At 34.6% G+C, this 22,619-nt stretch overlaps 1 protein-coding gene across 7 annotated transcripts in view; it reads right to left on the reverse strand.

Annotated features, from left to right (window-relative positions):
• CFH (complement factor H) overlaps positions 1-22,619 on the reverse strand; it is a 79,054-nt gene that overhangs the window by 52,104 nt on the left and 4,331 nt on the right. For all 7 annotated transcript variants that reach the window (XR_011499486.1, XM_044762748.2, XM_070501639.1 and 4 more), the window contains exons 2-6: positions 12,378-12,563; positions 11,926-12,031; positions 8,799-8,875; positions 7,318-7,509; positions 4,933-5,103 (exon numbers count right to left, since the gene is read on the reverse strand). Coding sequence is in view for 6 of the 7 variants with exons in the window: in XM_044762748.2 (XP_044618683.2) it covers positions 4,933-5,103; positions 7,318-7,509; positions 8,799-8,875; positions 11,926-12,031; positions 12,378-12,563 (732 nt within the window). In the remaining variant the exon portion in view is untranslated. The remainder of the gene's footprint in view (positions 1-4,932; positions 5,104-7,317; positions 7,510-8,798; positions 8,876-11,925; positions 12,032-12,377; positions 12,564-22,619) is intronic.

The raw sequence follows: 22,619 nt of genomic DNA on the forward strand, positions 1-22,619 counted from the left end.
TGATCTTTTCCCCACAGCTGCCATTGTACCACAAAAGTAGCCACAAGCAATACATAGACAAATGGGCATGGTTGTGTTCCAATAAAACACTGTTTCGAAAAAAAGAACAGACTAGATTTGATCTGTAGGCTCTAGTGTGCTACCCCATGACTTAGTCTATCCTAAGTTATACAGCTCCTTCTTGGTCCTTTCCATCAACTTTGCTGTATCTCAGCAATGGATCAATTTGCAAGATTCCCTTTCTAATAAAATACTATGTCTTTTAACCATTGTAGAAATGCACTAGATTTGTATTGGTGCCATGCTGTATTTTAGACTAAACACCTGTGATGGACATTCAGAATTCCCTGAAATCCATTTATATGCCCCTAATTTATTTCCAAATCCATTTCCCAAAGTAAGTGACTTATAGTCTCCTCATTTTCCTCAAGCCACCTAACACAACTTCTCCTGCATTAAGAGATAAGCAGTCCTTGCATTCACAGAAAACAATTGAGACTACCAGTTGTGGGTTCCCTGGATTTCTTTCCGGCATTCTTTCAACTTAGCTGTATCTGTTCTGGACTTAAGCTTTTCCTTTATTCTTTGATGATAAGACTTGCACTTTTTTTCTCATATTCAAGCTAGCTTCTCAAGTCTGTCATTTTCCATGAATTATGAATCGTTATTTATTCCTTCACTCTCTCTCATTTTTGACCACTTTCCCGTAAGTGGATATGCAAGCTTCTCCAATTTTAAACTCCTCTCAACCCTGGGCCCAAGTTCGGTTAATGCACTGCACTTCTCCTTCTCTTCACAGCCCAGATCCTTAAAATACCATCTTATAATTGCTGTCACCTCTTTTCCACCTCCCATTTATTCTCCAACCAACTGTTATCTGGCATATAACATCTAAATTATGCCGGCATTGCTCTAACAACGTCACCAGTGTCCTCCAATTTCCAAATCCAAAACTCTCTGTAGTCCACATATCACAGTGGCTGCTGTATATTACGGGCTCCTTAATTATTTGTTAAACTGGAAAGATATAAACCTTCTGTGATATTTGACACCGTTGATCACTGTCTCCTTGAAGTTCTCCAATGCCTCACATCCTTATGTTCACCTTCTCTTTGTCTGAACAGCACCATTTTATCTTACTTATTTTACCACTAGTTGCTCCTCTTCCTCTGCTCTTCTTAATTTGCAGGACCTCCCTGCTTCCAGGTCTCATCTCCTACCACGTTTCTGCCCACTCTCTGCCCTACCAACACGATAGCCTTCTGTCCTGTCTTCACACAGATCAAGCTTATTCCTATCATCTGCACTTCCTGTTCTTTATTTCTGAATGATTCTCCTCTAGATCTTCATACCGATTCTTAACACCATTTCAGAAACATCTTCCCTGGAGACCCTCCAGGTATTTTGTGAATGGATATCTAGGCTTCACAGTTGGTTCTACAGGGGTATTTTCCTGGTTCTGTTGTTTTCCTCTTCACATTCTCTGTGTGATTTAAGACACTTCCATGATGAAAAGCTACCACTGTTAGGCTAATCACTTCTTCAGTGCGATCCAAATCCGTCTGTCCAACTGCGACTTCACACTGGACAGGTCCATGTATATAATTCAAAGGCATATTCAACGTCAAACTAAATCATCATCTTTCTCTCCATAGGAGCTTTTCTTCCTGTGTTCAACACTTTAATATGTGACACAAGAACCCCATGACAGAAGCCTAGACACTTACCCCATGTTCTCCTCCCCATTACTCTGATATTCAATCAAACACCATAGTCTAGATAGCTGTAATTATTGCTTATATATTGCCTTCTCTCCATAGTATACTTACACTACATATTTTCAGCTCCTAGAGGTATTGCAATAGTCTCTTAACTGGTCTTAAGTTTATACCCCATTCTGCCAGAATAAGCTATAATATATTTTTGCTGCTAACGTGATAATATACTTGTATTAGCAATGATTATATGAGAAAAAATAGAAATTATATGTGACCACCTAAACACGAATATTAAGTAAAATATGTCTTCCATGCTTGACGTTAATTGACATGAACTTCAAATGACTTTAAATGTGTTCTGTTATTTTGTTTTGTTTTTTCTCTCACTTCATTCTGCTGTATTTATGATGTTTTGATATACCCACTGCAGTCCAGTTTACATATATTAGTTTTTACTTCATATTATAACTGAACTTAATACCAATGTTTAAAGTCAAAAGCTACAGATATAGTCAAAAGCTCTAGAAAACATGAGTTTCACTAAGAGACCAACCAAATAATATTGGGAGAATTTTGTTAAATTAATGAAGAGTAGAAGAACTCTGGTGATTATTTTCAAGCAGTGGATATGAATCCTTTGATAAATTTTAATTCTCTAATCTCATAATCTCCATGAAAATAAATGATGCTATTAAAATATTGCCAGAGTAGGTGCCTCTATTCAGAATAGAAGTCTTTGACACTGTCCAAATGTGTTAGAAACAACCAAGAAGCGTTTGAAATAAGGATAATTCAAGGTTAACACTCATGTTGTGAATCAGTAGAAAATTTGGTCTGTACAGGAAACGGATGGATTTGGATGAAAGGAGGCTTTTAGTTAGTAGGTCCTTGTAGTTTTCATTATTTCTGTAAACAACATATTGTCAGAGACTGTCCCTTATGGGATTCAGAGACCAGAATTTTGACAAATCACCCTCAAATAAAACCCCTGACACACACAAATCATAGACCAGGCAGAAGAAAATCTAAGTATTTCATCCTAGATTACTTTATGCAAATTTTCTTTCATTATTTAGTTCCAAGTTTCTTACAGATTTGGAGAAAATAAGATATATGGATTTGGAATTCATCATATATCAGCAGGTAGATCCTTTCATTGCACCAAGAAAATAAGGAGTATTTGTGAGGTATTAGCTGAGGCACAGAGAGTGGAGTTGCTCTTAATAAGAGCTACATCTAGTTAATGTAAAACGCATTCCAATAGGATGAAGTATGTTGTAAGAGACAGTGCATGCTTATCTAGTTTGGGGTGAACTTCTCTTTATTTGTATTGATCTTTAGTAAACTATCTTGTGAAAGAAAGTGCCCAATTCCAGTGCATCCCAATTCTGGCATCTCTCTCCCTAAAGAAAGCAGGACCCTAAAGCATACAGTCCTAAATTTTTAAGTTATGACTTGTGAGTGAGAAAATGAAGCTCTAGAAGGAAAATGTTTAGGAAATATGGAATCTTGACTCATTTACACACACACACATGTGTGTGTGTAAATGAGTCAATTTTCATGAGAAGTAGGCCTAGGAATTATAGTAACATATATAAGAACAACAGAGATTTCCCATCGTTAAAACAAATATGTGTTAAGCAAGAGTTTTAAGTAGATAGCTAAGTGACCAAGAAAAGTAATAATCAGATGACTTCTTTGATGCAATGCTGTCCTGAGTCCTATGCCCAAGTAAAAATGAATCCTCAAAGTCTTTGAATTCATTGAAACCTGGAATGATGGCTTATTCTAATGTTTATCCTCAATACAGAGCAAGCAGCCTGATATAAATGTGTTTGATAAGCTATATTTTGAAGATTGGCTGGGGAAGTTAATCAACTATTTAAGAGAGTTTCTGGAAGTGAAACATATTGCAGAGGTTAATGTCAGAGGACTTGTGCACCCGCTTTCTTGCCTTAGGAATAAGGGATGCCATGAAGACAGACAGGCAGACTCCACACACCACCAGCCCAACATGGATCTAACGTGGGTTATCACTGTCTTGTGTTTTTTAATCCCTTTCTAAAATATTTTCTTAACAGTGTCTGAAAGTGGAGGTCCCTCAATTGTGCAGGAGGATATATTTTCCAAGGAGCTGCTTGTGAATTCAATAGAAATTTTTTTATAAAGAAGAGAACCAACTCCAAACTAACTCTAGTTTTTGTAAAAGAGGAACACTGAAACAAGGTTTATACATGGAATTATGAATCCTATGATTTAAAGTTCAGAGGACTCTTGAGAGGCCAGCCCTTCTTCCCCCCACTACGGCAGAATCTGTAAAGTCGCCCTTCTAGCAGGTCCCATGACCTCTGATTTCGTGTATGGTACACTGCCACTTGTTTCACTCACTGCAGCAGCCCTCATCAAAGCCTGACTCATCCCTTTTCATAAACATCTGCAAATATTTCAACACAGTTCTTACCTTGCTATAGATATACCTTCTCGCTATTCTTCTCATGATATGATTTCTTAAACTCCTCAACTATCTACATTCTCTCGTCTAGGTCCTGAGAATTTTACATCATCCCTTTAAAAAATGAATTAGGTTAAGTAGAACACAATATTCCAGAGATAATTTTCGGTGAGCAAAGAACACAGTTGAGATGAACTCTTTGTCTTTGTCTTTGTCTTTGTGAACCTCCTTCCACTGTGAAGCCTAAAGAGCTCATGGTTTCTCTCAGCACCATCGTCACTGTTGGTTCGTATCGGGCCTGTGGTTAATGACGTATCCATTTTCTTCCACTTAATCCCATTGTCAGTTGAGCATTTCCTCATATGATATTAATGTAATTTACTTCTTAAAGTTAAATTCTGGGCTTCAGAAGACCAATCTAACGGTTTGAGAAGTGTATATACCTGGGAATTGGGAAATCTCTTGCAGTTCTGGCTCCGCTCTAGACTTGTTCTTTGACCACAGACCAACTACTTAATGAGCTTTGAAACTTTCTGCTCCTGTTTATGCCCATCTTCAGAGTGAGAGATTCATACCAATTGATCTCAAAGTGGTCCTTGCACACAAAAAATTTTCAAGACATATTGTCATTACAATAGTTGATTCCTATAAACATTAATACTCCATTATGAGAAAAAAAATAAACTTCTTAACTAGAAGGAGTATATAAATTAAAATAACTGATAAAAAATCAAAAGATATAGAAAAGAAATATAACATTACCTCTACATGAAGGGATTGGACTCCATCCAAATTTAGTGCATGCTGCATCCCCTCTTTCACTGTATTCAAAACCCCTGTTACATTTATACTGAAATCGTTCTTTTTCTTTAAAAGTTGTCTTCTGAGATATAGCATATCCATTTAAAATTTCTGGTACTTGGCAGGAAATTTCTAAATAGAAGGGATTAAATTCCAAGTTGCTTATTATATATTAAAGGACTATGTCCAAGATAGTTATAGAAAGACACAAATTTTGTTTTCATTAGGTAAATCAGGCAACCAAACAAATGTTCTGCTTTGACTTGAATGCTTGATGAATAATTTATCTGTTCTTCTTAGCACTCATTTTTGAAGGAAATTAAAATTCTGATTAAAATTATGCTGCTAATTTTATTTGGTTTGAGGATAAATAGTCCTCTTGAAATAAATAGTAGCCAGTAACACTAGTCAACTATCTATACAAAACTAAATATAGATATAGGCTGATTGTGATAAGCATTTTCACTGAGTGACCTGTTAAAATTATGTATTTTTTAGTTGTTGATAATAATTATAGACAAAATACTTTGTCAAAGAAATTACTTTAACTCTTTGTTATTGCACCTCTGAAAAGCAACTGATTTTCTGCATTTGTGTTTTCACCGTCCATCCATGTTTTCTGTCAAAAGAAGACTGGCCATCATCTTTGACATCATCATCTCTCCAACATTTTCCCCTGGGATTAAAGCAACAACAATGAATTTCCCAGGTCCTAGTCTCTCACCTTTCTAATCTGTTTTCCTGTTTATAACTTAATGACCTTTTTTCTTGTCACTTCACTGATCCACTTAAAATTTTCATTGATTCCCAAGTCAGTTTGATACAAGGCAAATTCTTCAGCAAGCCATATGGAGCACCTCAGAACCTAGTACCAGCCGATCTTCATCCATCACCGACTTATCCCCCACCTGCATCCTACACAAGGGCCCCTCGAACAATGGGAACAGGGGAGCTGGATGCTGCATGAAGCCTCACTGCATGTGCACCTTCCTCTCCATGAGCTTCCTCTGACTGATGTGCTTTCCCCTCCTCACCTTCATCTAATCAATTCTCAATCTCCCTTGAAGACTTATCTTATGCATTAGCCATTCCAGCCATGATTCACTAACCACAGAAATTTAGTTGTAAGAAGAAAACATCACCCATGAATTTCTAGAGTATACAGTATTTACTACACTGAATATAAATATGTTTATCATCATTGACTTGACTAGTTATGTTAGAAAGAGTTCTTAAGAAGAGGAATGCTTTTCTCTGCATCTCATTGTAGGATAGACTACACTAAGAAAATATAAATATTTTGGAGATTTTAGATAATGTTAAAAAATATGGCAGAAATTTCTACCTACAAGTGTTGGTAAAACAAAGTATGGTGATTTTAAATAAATTGACCATAATGTTTCATTACAAGACAAAATCATCAGATTGTTCACGATGCATAGGTCAGCGGTATTAGAGTGAAAGAAATCTTGACTTATAGTTTACTAGAGAACTTTTTAAAAGAGACAACAATTATTTAGTGGATTCAATTCAGTTCAGCAATATTTATACTACACTCACAGTGCAAATATAAAACAGGGCCACTTCCCGAGTGGTTAAGTTCGCGCGCTCTGCTGCAGGCGGCCCAGTGTTTCGTTGGTTCGAATCCTGGGCGCGGACATGACACTGCTCATCAAACCACGCTGAGGCAGCGTCCCACATGCCACAACTAGAAGGACCCACAACGAAGAATATACAACTATGTACCGGGGGGCTTTGGGGAGAAAAAGGAAAAAATAAAAATAAAAAAATAAAAAAAAAAAAATAAAACAGGGCCACTTCCTATAAGCACAATTCAAAATCAGAATGTCAACATGATGAGTCCGTGGAAATAAATAATGAACCTTTGGCTTTTCAAATTAAAAAAAAAAAGACCTATCCTGGAAGCCAATATTAAAACTTACAGCAAAAATGCTTTGCATTTCATTTTAGCCAAAAAAGCCAATGCCAATTAATTATGGTTATGAGCATAGACTTTGGTGTCAGATAACCAGGGTTTAAATCTTAACTCTACTATATATGCCATGATAATTTTGGACATGTGATTTTACTTCTTTGCACCAGTTTCCTCAGTTATAAAATAGAGGTGAAAACAGTACATAAATCATACAGTCATTTTGAAGGTAAAATGAGATGACACTTGAAAAGAACTTAGATCAATGACTAGGCAACAGTAAGTGCTCAATAAATGGCAGTGACTATCAGTATTATTCAGATTCTTTAGGAAGCACAATGTTTTGAAACATACATTTTCATGAGAAAAACTAACTCATTCAAATAATCAAATGAACAGTGAATGTTTCTCACCCACACATCTCGGTTTTTCTCCACTCCAATTGCCATCTGCTGAGCAATGTATTTCTGTAGGCCCATCAAGCATGAGGCCTGAACTACACTCAAACCGTACCACTTGTCCGAAAGTGTATTCCTGGTCTAGTTCCAATGCACTGCTGATAAGTCTCCCATTCTCTGGTTCCGTCACTGGTAAACACTTAACAACTGAAAAAAGAAATATAACTTTTTCTAATAGAACTTGAAAACTTTATCATGAAAAATATGCATATATACATACATTTTATCTGTAAAATCATCAGCAAGTTAAGCTTGGAGGAAATTACTTAAATGTTTTTTTTTTTTAAAGAAGCATTGGATATACCTGTTTGCCAGAGATAAATTCTGCTAAGTGAAAAACAATAGTAAGTTTAACTCTGATTCTTTTCTATGAAGTGGACAAAGAAAATTACGACTTTGAATGACTGTTTCTGTTTTTGTAGTAACAAACAAGTGTTTCTCGAATAATTGAGAAATATAAAGCTTGGGACAACTCAATACAAAAATTCCATTTAAGTCTCACAATAATATAACACTATATTCCCACAAGGTGTAAAAGCAAACTTCCTGATTATATTTACTTCGACAGAGAAATAGTCTTTAATTTTCTTTCCTATTCCACATCAGTGTTCAAAGTAATTTGAGTCCTGCTTTTGGTTTTACTTAATATTATCCAACATCCCTTAGGTTATGGTATTCAAACTTTTATTTTACAGTAGGATGATCCAGGATGCTTGTTAAAATGGAAATTCTATGGCTATCTCCCTGCCCTATCACCACAGATATATTGATTCAGTAAATCTTTAATAACCAAAAATTCCAGTTTTTATCAAACACTTCAGGTAATTCCAATGTAGATGTTCCCAGAACATTATTCTCCTCCTCTCATTTCCAAAGATGAAAGATCTTCCATTCTCTTCTTTAGATAGCACGATTTTTGAGTGATCACATTTCTCCTCCACTCCTCCATCACTACCTCCTCCTTGTTTCTTCTTCCTTTCTCTCCCTCCTTCCCTCCTTCCCTGCCTCCTTTTCTGCCCCTCTCTTTCTGTCTTCCTCCCCACCATCTCTCCCTGTTTACTTACTTCCGAGCACGGAACTGGGAAAGACTACTCTGATTGGTCTCTTTTATTTCCATGATGACTAAAGATTGAGATTTCTAATGGGAAATTTGGAAACAGGATCTACATTTTCTCACTCAAATTGTTTGCTTTATTGGTCAGTAAGAAAGGGCAGAGTTCTCTCTTATTTCCTGCATCTTTTCTGATTACTGAAACACAAAATAATGTAGTAATAAAAAGGCTAGATATCCACTCAGTCCTATACTAAAAGCCACAAAAATAATTTGAGTAAGAAATATTTAATTATAGACTTTAAGGATATTTTAATCTAGGACTTTTTTACATCTTAGATATTTTAAGTATCTTAATATACTCATCAATGAATTTTACATCTACCTTCACATAGAGGAATATCATTGGTCCATCCATCTGCATCACATTCACGGTAATTAATCGAACCTATCAGCTGATACCTGAAAACCAAAAATAACAGAATGGTGAGCTAATGTGTGTTTATATGCAGTTTCAAGTTCGATACCAATCTAAATGCCCAGAAACTCCATTTCAGGGAAAATTAACAGCATCTACATTTTCTTCCTTTTCTTTCTTTCTTAAGAAAGGCCCTCAAACCCTCAGGTACACTGACTTGGAATAATCTTAATCCTTGGTTCACAGCGCAAACTCATTACTGTTTCGTGACAATACATTTTTATTTTATCATTGAGTCAGCTAATCAGTCACATTTAACACTGTACAAAGTTCCATGAACTGCTACCAGAAACAAAGCCAAAAATATGATAGTAACCAACAGCTAACCACGTTACCCCTCCTCCAATCTTATTCACTACTCCCATCCTCCATGACTGTGACATTTTGTGGATACTTTGGGCTTTTGCCATAATCAAAGATAGAGCTAGCAAAAATTTCTTAGATGAAGGATAGAGCTTCATTTTCAGCACTTGTCTCCATCTTCCCATCTCCATCCTAGAGATTCTTTCCAGACTGTGGTCATACAGTCAAGTCAATGTCAAATTTATCTAATTATGATTACTCATCTAGCCTATCCTTAAAATCTAAAATGTTCTACTTGAATGAAAGTTTTCTGAGGCAGGTGGAAAATGGGTAGTCATTGTCAGAGGCTTTAGATCAAGGTAAAGCATCCTTCTCGATATTATGGTGGACACCTGGAGGCAAAAGGCTTTTTCTCAGAGAAACAAATAAGGAGAAGGTATTTTGATAACCTATAATCTGATCATTACAAAGACAGACAATTTTGAAAAGGGGTCTTTCATAAGCTTCTAGATAATTCTACATAGACAAATGTTTCCTTCATCTGCAAATAGGATTTTTCAGCCCATTACACAAGTAAAACACACAAACTTTCTCCCTAGAAAATATAATTTTTCTTTCTTTGATTGTTATTGATTTGGAAAGAAAACATTTCAACAGATTAAATAGGAGTCACAGAACTTGAAGTCAAACATTTACTCTATATCTCTATCATATAAAGGAACAAAAGAATTGGTTTTTAAAGGTTATCTCTCTCCTCTACTGGTACCCACTTCCAACAGAGCAAGCAGATTTCCTGGTTAACATTTTCCATCTACAACAGAGACTCATCCATTCTTCCAAAGCTCTTTGAGGAATTCTGCAAAATTCTACATAAAACCTCCTAGGAGCCATATACATGGGAGGGAAGTGAGAAGAGAGAGAGATTGCCCAAATGTTGCTAGCTGGAGGAAAGTAATGCAATCCTGGCCAGGCAAAATACCAGAAAAATGTTTTACAGAGTGCCTCCTTAAAACTACTTACTTGTAGGATAATAAAACTGGATACGAATATTGAATATCCTGATAAGTGGCTAGTATTCGGCTAAATAAGTATTCAGCACAGAAAAGATGGATGGGGACAAGGGATCAAAGAAGATGGGTTGATTGGCAGAAACATGGATGTAGCAAACCCACTTTACCATTAGATTCCACAACTGGGTCAAAAAATTTACACCCCCTCTCATATGTAAAACAATCCCTCAATAAAAGTTTAAGATAGCATAAAATACTTCTGTTTGCTGACCTTGCATGGTCCAAAGACTTATTCTACTGACAAATATCTAGTCCCATTGGGGGCCCAAGTTGAGATGGAAACAGTCGCTTTTATAGCAAGTCTACAAGAGCGTTTACTGATAATGTACACAAGATGCAGGAGTCAAAGCTGAGTTAACCAGAGCAAGAGTCAGAGGCAAGTATGTCACTAACTTCTTTACCAAATTAAAAGTATTACTTATAACTGAGATTTAGGGAATCTAGTGGAAGAAGTTTATGAATCTGATCCCTTTTGCCAAGTCAAGAGTGGAATCTGAAAAAGCCAGACTAGCCCGGATTGAAGGGGATATTTCAGAGGTGAACGGTGAAGCAAATTGGCAAGTTCATGTCTGATGGTCTTAATCTATTTGGCCATGTGTAATAAGGTCAGCAGTAATGATTGAAGGTTGGGCTAAAAATGTCCTTGAAAAATCTTCCTCAAGTAGTGACCAAGGAGAGAATAAATAATAAGAACTAATACTTATTGAGTGTCTACAATATCCCAGGAGCTCTTCTAAGGCCTTCAAGTGTGTGTCTTATTTATTTCTCCTGCCAATCCTATGATGGACCTGAGGAAATGGGAGTAAAGAGAGATTTTACAAAATGCATACAGTTATTGAAGGGTGGGATTTTGGAATGCAGGCTTCAAAGCCTAAACTTTAAAATATTATATTTTATTGCCTCAAATCAAGAAATGAATGAGAAGAGAATAATAAGACCCCATTTGTAATCTCTTGATCTCATTTATATTTGCATAGTATAAAATTGTAAGGATACTGGGTTTCCCACATATGAAACTTTCTTAAAAATGACTTTTTGACCTGGCTTGGAATTACAAGGAAGAAAGAACACTGAGGAGGTAACACAGTGTTAAGATTAGCCATGCGATCCCAGTGGGTGGTTAGACACACAGAGCTAATGTTTATGAACCTAGTAGCATTTTTGGTCCATATGATAAGAATAATAATTTGCAGACCATGGAACCTTAAAGTATGGTAGTTATTATTTCAGTGTAAAAGTTTTGCTTCTCCTAAATTTTATAAGATTTTATCAAAATAGGTATCATGGAATCTAATTTGGTTACCATTCGCACCATGCCTGACGCATTGAACTCCCATAATACTCTGCACATAACAGAGTGTAGTGAGGACTAGACCTGAACCCTTATTTACCACCACACTATTTTCCAACCCTATTATAAATACACTCTGTCAGAGTAATTGTAAACCATTTTAACTTTTCAGTGTTGAGGAGATAATATGCTATCCAAATATGATAATTTCCATTAGAGTTTAATTTTTCAAGTTGGTTGTGTGCTACTTGTAAAGACGCTCGTAGAGAGATATAGTAACTTTAAAAATTATAAATTAGTCCAGTTCCTATTTACTATATCAATTATAAATGATCTCGGTTATAAACCTCTTTTTATATTGATGACTTACCCCTCAACACATGTATAAACAACCTTTGCGCCATATGTAAATTCATCTCCTACCGCGAGATGGAAAGAACCAAAAGGAGTATCCCCAGGATGTCCACAGGGCCTTTCTAAAATAAAAAAGAAAAGATAGAATAGTAGTACACCACACCAGCAAACACATCTCATGTACGTGCTCAGGAACAAAGATAGTCGATATTATATCAGAGGGCAGAATTGAAGATATGGACAAGTGAAAACTGGCAAAGTTATTATTTTATAATTGAATTTAACTGCATGCTTGCTTTTTGAATTTTGGAAGATTACAACCCTTTTTTTAAGAATAATGATGGTGTATTGTTTTGGATTTAAATGACAATAGTGATATAATTCAGTCAGTATTGGTACAATTGGAAACATTCAGTATTTTCAAAATTAAAAGTTTTCATAAATTTTACAGATGTATGAAATACTTACTCCGACATATCCTCGATGGATTAAGAGCCACCCATTGTCCATTCCTGCATTGCATTGTAATAGTTCCAAGAGTTCTATATCCAGGGCGGCATTTATATGTAGCTTGAGTGCCCTCTTTATATGTTTGTTCAGGCCAGGAGCCTGATAGAATTTCTGTTTGTTTTCTTGGAGGAGGTTCTTTACAATCTGCAAGCAATAAAAATAAGTGCTTAAAGTAACTATTTAAACATATACTACGTTGAAGTTATTTTTGTTTTAAAAAATACTTATATGGTTACAAGTCCAGCCAAATGTGTGCCTTACTTTATATAAAATATGCATTTTACCTTACAGAAATTGAATCTACATAAACTTGTAAGAATAGCTTTGCAGAGAAATAATACTTTACTAGATTATCCTTAACTGCTGCACTGCATTCTACTATTCATTCATTAATTTGGAAAATATTTATGGAGCACTATTCTAAGTTCTGAAGAAAAAGCCAATGAATAAAAGAGACAAAGAGTGGAGTGGAATTTCCTATAGTCTCGCAGAAAAAGTCAGTAAGAAAAGGGGCCTGCTTCAAATACAGAACTGGTGTCCTCATTAAGACACCTGCCATATTTGGAAGTCACTCAGGGTGAGATTTAGAGCAGAGGTCAAAACACCGGAGAAGCAAGATAAATCTATCATAGTCTTTCAGGATGGAAGAAGAGACCAACTAAGTTCTTGATAAAAACTCAAGAATTTCTCTACCTTGAGACTTTCAAATCCAGAACTGGACGGACTCAAAGTAAAAATGCAACTGGAGCCCGTCTGAGTTTGATTCCTGATTGAATCACCAAAGAGTAAACACTCTTGTCAGTGGGGGTAAATAATATAAACTTTATCATTACATTTATTTCACATAAAATGCATGGCTTTGGATAAAAATTAAAAGACACACAAGGAGTGCCGGCTCCACGGCCAAGTGGTTACGTTTGCACGCTCTGCTTCAGCAGCCCAGTTTTGCCGGTGTGGATCCTGGTGTGGACATGGCACTGCTCATCAAGCCAAGCTGAGGTGATGTCTCACGTAGCACAAATAGAGGGACCCTCGGCTAGAATATACAACTACGTACTGGGGGGCTTTGGGGAGAAGAAGAAGAAGAAGATAAAAGACATACAAAGAAGCAGAAAAAAAGTGACCAAAAATGAAGCCAAAATAAAATGGCTGGGAGAAGCAGACCCTCAGATCTAGACATTGGAATTCGTGTCAAAGTCTTTAAAATAGCTATCCTAAATATGTTATTAAAAAGATAGATAAAATGGGTAAAAGGATAAAGATATTCATATCTACTTCTTTCTTCCATAACTTCTTTAATTGCCTGCTAGATCAGATACTATGTCATTTTTGTAACCCACTATTATTTATTAGTGCCATCCATCTGCAATCATATTTATTAATCTTTTCAGAAAACTATGAGTAAATAAGAAAAACATGAAGTTTAGTGAATAAAGCAAATTATAAAAAGAGGATACACACAATAAAATATTTTAAAATTAAAAATTCGATTTATGAAAATATAATCTATGCAAAACTTAAAGGAAAATTAACTGCATAATCATTTTCAACACAAAAGCACTGCTTGCAATAATAAAAGCATTAACACCACCAAAGGGAAAATATCAGAATATGATAGATCATTTTCTTAAGAAGGAGCAAGAACATAGCCATTACTAATAATCAAAGACATGAAAATTCAATGTGAATGATATTTTTTGGTGAATTTCAATGACAGCAATGTAAAGGAGATGACAATCAATTTTGTAGGAAATGAAGTGATATAAATATTATTATTAAATAAAACTAGAAGTATAAGTGACTATAATCTTAACAGAAAGCAATTTGGTGATATATAGATAAAGAATCTTAAAAGAGCTCATACAAATTAAAAAATAACTTCAATCTAAAAAAAGTATCCTAAAGCAATAATTAAAGATTTGGTGAGATATTTATGTATAGGATATTTATTCCAACATTTTTATAGTGGACAAAATGGGAAACAATTAGAATGTTAAAAAGCATGGATGTTAAATTGTGGTACATTCACCTCAGGAAATATTATCAGGCTTTTAAAAATCGTGTTTTGGGGAATATTTAAAACTGTGGGTAAATAATAACATAAGAGTAAGGGGGAAAGGTAGTACAGACTTCCTGTTTCTAGTGAAGTTATATTAGATCAGGGATCAGAATGATTAGATTTACAACTGACTTTTCAATAGTAATAACAGAAACCAGAAGATGCTAGCCATTCACTTCAATTTGCACAAGGCAATAAGTATCTACCTAGAATTCTATATAAAGAAATAATTTTCAAGATTAAAGACTTCGATTAATAAAATTTGAGAGAATTTGCCATTATAGATTCACATTAAGGGAAAATAAAGGATGTACTTCAGGAAAAGGAAAATGATCCCAGATACAAGGTTTGCAATGAAAGAAACAAAGACCAAAGAAAACAGTACAAATACAAATAAATCGAAATGAAGACTGACTATAAAAAACCAAAATATAGTCCTACATAGTTTTAAATACATACATACGAACACACATATACATATAGACAAAATAAATGGCAACAGTGAGTTAAATGAGAGAAGGAAAAATAAAATTAAAGTCTTATAACTTTAAGGCTCACAACACCTAGAAGAATGGAAAGGAATTAACCAGCTGTGATGGCTTTCATGATACATCAACTTGGCTAGGCAACCATCCAATCATTTAATCAAACACTAATCTAGGTATTCCTGGGAAGGTATGTGGCCAGATACAATCCTAATCAATTAATTTTAAACAAGGAGATTATCTAGGATAATCTGTGTGTGCCTGATTAAATCACTTGAATGGTTGTAAAACAGGACTGAGGTTGCTCCAAAAGAGAAGAAACTCTACTGTGGACAGCAGCTTCCTTGCCTGTCAGTTCCAGCCTATGTTCCTCCTTTTCTGACTGCCTGCCCTGTGGATTTTGGACTTTTATCCAGTGCCCACAATTACAGTAGGCAATTTCCTGTCTCATGACAGATCTCTCTTTAGATAGATAGGTAGGTAGGCAGATAGGTAGATAGATAGATAAACTTTTACTGATTCTGTTTCTCTGGTTGAACCCTAACTGATAAATTAGCATTAAACTTTGATAAGTTAAGAAAGTATGTTTTAATTACTAAGTTAACTGCCAAAATTATAGAAGCAAAATTGAGATGAAAACTTCTAGCTTACTTGACAGCAAAATATTAAATTATAATAATTAACCAAATCAAAAGACGGTAAGGTCAGGGAGAGGAAGAAAGACAAAAAAAGGGATCAAGCTGAGTGTTAGGTTTTAACTCAAACATATAAGTAATTTTATTATACAGAAATGAATTAAAGGTTCCAGTTCAAAGTCAATGGTTTTTTGACAAGATAAATAATATTGATCTCATTCTGGCAAAACTGATCAAAATATTAAAAAAGAGAGAAGGCACAAATAACCAAGATAAGGAATGAAAAAGGGATACCACTAGAAATCTTGCAAACATCACAAAGATTTTAACTGGGGCCGGCCTGCTGGCACAGCGGTTAAATTCGCATGCTCCGTTTCGGTGGCCTGGGGTTCCCCGGTTGGGATCGCAGGTGCCGACGTGGCACCACTTGGCAAGCCATGCTGTGGTAGGCATCCCACATATAAACTAGAGGAAGATGGGCACGGATGTTAACTCAGGGCCAGGCTTCCTCAGCAAACAGAGGAGGATTGGTGGCAGATGTTAGCTCAGGGCTGATCTTCCTCAAAAAGAAAAGAAAAAGATTTTCACCAAATACTTTAAACAACTGTTTGCCAATACCTTTGAAAATATTGATAAAATGGACAAATTCCTGGAATTTGCACAACAAATTCCAACAAAATTTTTGTACAACAAAAAAGTACAGCAAGACTGACAATGAGATTTTACAGATCTTGAGTCCTATGACCAAAATAAACATAGAAAACTTCAGCCTCTGTTTGTGGAGTTAGTTGGCTTCACCAGCTACTTCTACAAAACGTACAAGGAGAAATAATCTTGTTTTTTTTTTTTGAGGAAGATTAGCCCTAAGCTAACTGCTGTCAATCCTCCTCCTTTTGCTGAGGAAGACTGGCCCTGAGCTAACATCCATGCTCATCTTCCTCTACTTTATATGTGGGACGCCTACCACAGCATGGCGTGCCAAGTGGTGCCATGTCCGTACCCAGGATCTCAACAGGCGAACCCCGACCACCGATTAGCAGAACATGCGAACTTAACTGCTGCGCCCCCGGGCCGGCCCCAGAAGTAATCTTGTTTTTCAAAACTTGACAAAGCTGTTAAAAAGAAAAAAAAAAAAAGTCAATGGGTAGAGGACTTGAACAGTTATTTTACCAGAAAGGAAATCCAAGTGATCAATAAACTAATGAAAAATTGCTCAAACTGAACACGAAAATTAAAACCATAATAAACCATGAATAAAATAAAATGACATTGGCAAAAACAAAAAAACGTCTGAAATCCTACCACTTGGAAAGAATGCAGAGGATCAGGAATCACTGGTGGGAAGGAAAATTGGAACCACCACAATAGAGAAGAGTCTAGCAACTCACAGTGAAATTGAAGACATGCATTGTCCCATACTCAGCAGTTTTATTCCTGGGAATATATTCTGGAGAAACTCGCACACGTGAACCAGATTTCATGTGTGGTAATGTTGATAGCCATGTGGTTTTTGTAATAGTCAAAAATGGAAATAACGGCAATGTTCATCAACAGTTGAATAGATAAAAATTTATGGTATATCCATTCAATGGAATAATACACCAATGCCACAAAATGAGACGAAAAGAAAAAATAATAATCACATAAAGTAAAAAGACACAAAGGTACACTAAGGATATTTCATCTATATAAATATATCTATTTATACCTATCTATATAAATATATAATATATATCATATAATGTTACAGCACTATTTCATCTATATAAAATTTGAGAACAGATGTATATATTAGCGATGTGTACATAGACTGTGAAACTATTAAAGAAGAGTAAAAATACAAATTCCATAAATATTAAGGTAATGTTTTCATCTACAAGAAAGATAAGAGCTTTAATCTAGAAGAAAGTGAAGGGATTTGTTGAGGAGGCTGAGAATGTTCCACTTCTTGACATGGGTGATTATAATTATTTGTAATACAGTACATTCACATTTAACTCATATAGTATATTTCACAATAAAGATATTAAAGTAATAGAATCTGCATATACAGTATGATTTTTATTTTCCAAAAACTTAATTTACTATGTGATAAATAAAGAGGAGAACACCAGGAAATTCATTAAAAAGCTCATGTCTATGATTATAACTGCTAATATTTTTAATACTGCTTACTGCTTCATTTAGATATAACTACTCGATGTTAGAATGATTGTATTAGTAAACCCCCAACACATTACTTTTAAAAAAGCAAATTCAAAGATACTCATCACCATACATATTTATTGATATTATTTTCATTGCTAAACTCTTTTCCTTACTTGGTTTTATAATAATGGTTTAACATTCTAGTCTAGACTTTTTTTTTTTTAAACCAAGGGGAAAAAAATAATCAGCTGAGCTGAATCCCATCATAGGACATATCCATTATGGAAACAGTTTACAACATATCATAGAACAGAAAGCTCCACATGAAACTACATTTTTAGGTAAGAAACAATACTTGTATGGGCTTTCATATGCTCGAACTTTCTTTTGGAGTTTTCGCAAATTTTTAGCACATTTATATTAGGGAACTTTGTAATAAATGATTCCACATCACCATCTTGATTTCTATAATTTAAGTAAACATACTTTTACGCCACTAGATGGTGCCAATATTCTATCACAAAACAACAAAAACCGCCCGTCCTCCTACTCTCCCCTCCAGAAAAAGCCTGAGTTTTTGTTTGGCTTTTTAAAATTTAATGTTCATGCTTTTACGGGAAATTTTCCGTTTAATTATGGGCTAATATGTGTGTTTTTCACTTTCAAATTTCAGATCCTCTTCATGGCGTTTGGGTTATTAGAAAAATAAATTTCAAAGGTAGATGCAACATTGGGAGTAGAAAACTATTTTCCACTAATATATTAACATTTTGGTAAAATTAGTTCCTATGCCGTTATTAAGCTAGTGTAAGGAAAGAGTAATAAAATTTTTTCTTATGAATTAATTTATTCAATTTAAATTATTGTTATTAAAGTAATGAATTTACCAACAGAGTAATCCATCCACAAAACGTTCAAAGAAACGCATCCACAAAAAAGTTCAGCCCGTGGGCTAGCCAGAGGCAAATGATTTTTCCTTTTGGTTATTGTAATATTTCCAGATAATACATTTATACCTCTAATTCCTCATTTTTCAAATTTAGTTAATTGCTTTTAACTACCAGATATAAAAGACGAAGTTATATCTCTTTCACATAATCTTCCTACCAGCTCCTCACAATATTTACTCTGCATATATCTGTTTACTCTACATCAAAGCTTCTCATACTGATTACCCTTTTCACTGAAAATAATATTCAAAACTCTGACTCTTTTTCCATGAACTTGAAATGGCATCTTTGACTCTGTAAATAAAAGGTATTATCACCCCTACTTCATTTTTCCATCTTTCCACTGCCATCTCCAAAATCTTAGCTCTGATTAGCATCATCTGTCACCTTGACCGTGAAACAGCCTGCTGACTATCTCCAAACTTGCTGCTCCATTCCCCACAGAACTACGAGTGATGATTCCAAATTTGGTCATGTCACTCCTGTGGTTAAAATTCTTCCATGATTTTCCTTTTTCTTGTAAGACATTCCAAACTCCTTACTTTGGCCTTGGACGCCTTGTCTGGATCTTGCCATTCTCTCTGATCTCATCTTGTCACCTCTAGCATTTACTCAGTGTGCCAAAGCCACTGGGGCTGCTTTGTCTATGTTTTGTTGAGTGTCGCAAATGTATTTCTTTTTCTTTGAGTCTTTTGCGCACGTTGTTTTCTCCTCCTCAAAACATTTTTCCCACAGACTTTTGAGGGTTGGCTTTGTCTCATCTTTCAGGCTCTATTCAAACATTATTTCCTCAGAGTGATCCACTTATTTCTAGTCTCCAAGACCAGCCCAGCTCAAGTCCCCAAATGTCACTATCCCATCTCTGTTATTTTTCCTCAGCCCCTTCTTTACCTCCTTCGCAACATAGTTCACGATTTGTAATTATTCTTATGTTTGCTAGGATTTCATCTATCTTCCCATCAAAATGTACGCTCCCCAAGATTAAGGACCATCTGTGTCCTGTTTTTCATAATGGAGGGATTTTCCTTAATACCCAGATCCTGTAACTTCAAATATACTTCTTGTCTACTATTGGTCTAATCTTTAACATATTTAGTATTATCAACTCATGTCATAAAAATGTTTAATGATTCATATATTGTCCTATAACAATAATTAAGCATATCTTAGGGCATGGCTTTCATTTGTCTTAATTGGCAAATAATTGTTCAAGCTAAGTTAAAACACATTCTCAAAGATTTCTAATTAGACAAAAAGAGTTATTTTAGCCCAAGTAGTCAAACAGTTGGCATGTATGTATAACAATCACATTTGCTTGAATTAAATTGGCAGTTCTTGAAGAAATAGGGCAGGGGGCTTATTATAAGTAGCATTAAAATATTTTCAAAGGCATGGAAACATTTCTTAAGGTAGAATTTATCTTAAAACTTCTATTATTTTTTTTGAATAATCATCTCACTTCTCAAGTTCTAAGTTAATGAGTAAACTAAGCTTCCTTATGTCTTAGTATTCACTTGAGTTTAAACAATGAATATTTCATCTTGTGTGTTTGAATAGTCATTTAAATGCAAATTAATTTTCTTTTTTGTAAAACACTACCTGGTGAACTTTTTTACTCACTTGATCTGATTTTCCAATTTAAAATTATTCAGTCCATAAATAAAGAGTATAAATGGACTTGGCTATTGGACAAGAATAGGATTCTTTTTTATTTAATTTGAGGCACACAGCTATAAAATTTTGGTCAAAGTTAAAAAACATACTTGACATTTTAATAATCATGATTTACCTAATGTTTTCACTTTCAAAATTTAAGGTAGTTTTATTGACAAAATGAAAACAGAGCTAATTGCTTGTTTTCAATGTCGATATACCTATAAACAGTTATTTATTTCAAAAGTTTTCTTACTCAAAAGAAATGAATCATGATAAAATTAAATATTTGAGAAAACCATAATCAAATTTATGCAGTATTCCTTTGGTAGACTAAAGTTCATCTCTGTTCCATTACTCTTGTTTTCTAAATTATTTTGTGAAAAAAAAGAACAGAAGACATTACTTTTTAAATTGCCTAATTCTAAACTTAGTAGATATTAGAATATATTATAAAGCAAAACTAAAAATCAATTTAGAAAAAAAGAAAGCAAATGGACAAAAGGGAAATAGCAAAAACAGATATTTTATGTTAAATTTCTTTCCTGTCTTCTCATTGGTATATATGCATATTACTTACATTTGCATATATATGATATGGTCCAATTAGATTTCAAAAATAAGACATATTCAGATTATTTTAAAAATAACATGAGAAGACTGAAAGGTGATTTGGGAAGTAATTTATGAATACCCGTGTAAAGAAAATGTCAGTTGCAATGAAGTTCTTTTTAAACAAACTCTAGAAAAAGCAAATGGAGATTATGTTGCATTTAATAATGCTTTGAAGAAATAAAATTATATATTTAAAATTTAAAAAGGTAGTTATACAGTTACCTTTTAAAATTTTAACAGTAAAAAAGTGCATAAAGATAATTCCAAGATCATAAAAAGCAAACTGGAGAATAGGCAATAGCTATAAGAAACTGGGCAGAGCAGCAAGTACATCCTAATTAGGATTGAAACAAGTTACTGTCAGGATGCAGCTTGAAACTTCCACTGAAACCAAGTTTCATGAAATGTCTAGTATTTGAATAGCTAACATCTAATGCCAATTATTGCTCAAGTCAAAAGTTATTTTCTTAAAATAAATTGTTAGTATATAGGGACTAAGGTTTCATAAGGCTTAACTGGTTACTACAGAAAGGAGCTCAGTCACGGGGTGACATTAAAATGAGGACCCTGAAAACTCTGTAGCAGAAATGATTTAGCATCTTAATAATCATCATGAAAATCTTGGGAATACATGTTAAAAGAGAAAGGGAAGAAAAAACACTATACCCAATTTTACGTGTAGTACTGTGGTAGTTCAGTTAAGGGAAGAATTAGAAATATGGGAGATGATCTCAGTCCTCCAGTTTTACAGAACTTCTGTGGTTGGTCCTTCATATACACACTCAGTGTCTCCTGAGTCTTGAGTGTCCTCGTCATCCTCATTTGGTGAACTCCTATTCAATCATCAAAACATACCCAAGATGCCATCACAATCCTGACATATTTCTCTGTCTTCATTTCATTGTACCTTGTACAAACCAACTCCTTAACCCTATCCCATTCCATCCTCTCATTCTGATTTGGGTTTGTTGCCTTCCCTAAATGATCCTATAGTCTCCTTTGTTTATCTTCATCACAATACTTTATATGACAAAATACCATATGCTAATAAGATACACAATCACTCCTTTTTTCCCCACTAAGTGACCTCCTTTTGGAAAGTGCAAGTCATAGTGTCCCGTACTTAGCAGTTACTTAAAAAATGATCGAGTGAAGAAATGAATGAATGAAAGAATGAATGAATATAAAACTTTCTTGGAGCCTTTCCATTATATTTGTAGATCATGGGCAACTTGTGGAAAGAGCATAGTAGATGGTAGCAAATGTAAATGATAAGAGAAGACATGGGAACAAATGTTTAGTGCACTTAAATTTCTGTTGCGTGAACTCAAGAAACTCTAACATCTGTAATTCCATTGTACGTCTCATCCATGCGTCCTAAGCTTGAATCTATGTTATACTTTTTGAAGTCAGAAATCATTTTAACTTACCTCAAAAAAAACTTTTAGGAATCTTTGAAGGAACATTTCTATAATCACTTTTCTATTTATTACATTTCTGGTTAACAAGGTTTACGAGAAACTTGGCTCTCTCAGTTAAAATGTCAAAACAAATAAAAGTATTCTGTCAAATCTTTTTTCCTCCTTTCCTTTTATTATTTTTGTGACTTTTTTTCCTGTTCCAATACTTTTGCTTTCTCTGAGCCATTTTTATAA

The sequence above is a fragment of the Equus asinus genome, chromosome 30 (genome assembly GCF_041296235.1).
Source record: "Equus asinus isolate D_3611 breed Donkey chromosome 30, EquAss-T2T_v2, whole genome shotgun sequence".
NCBI lineage: Eukaryota > Metazoa > Chordata > Mammalia > Perissodactyla > Equidae > Equus > Equus asinus.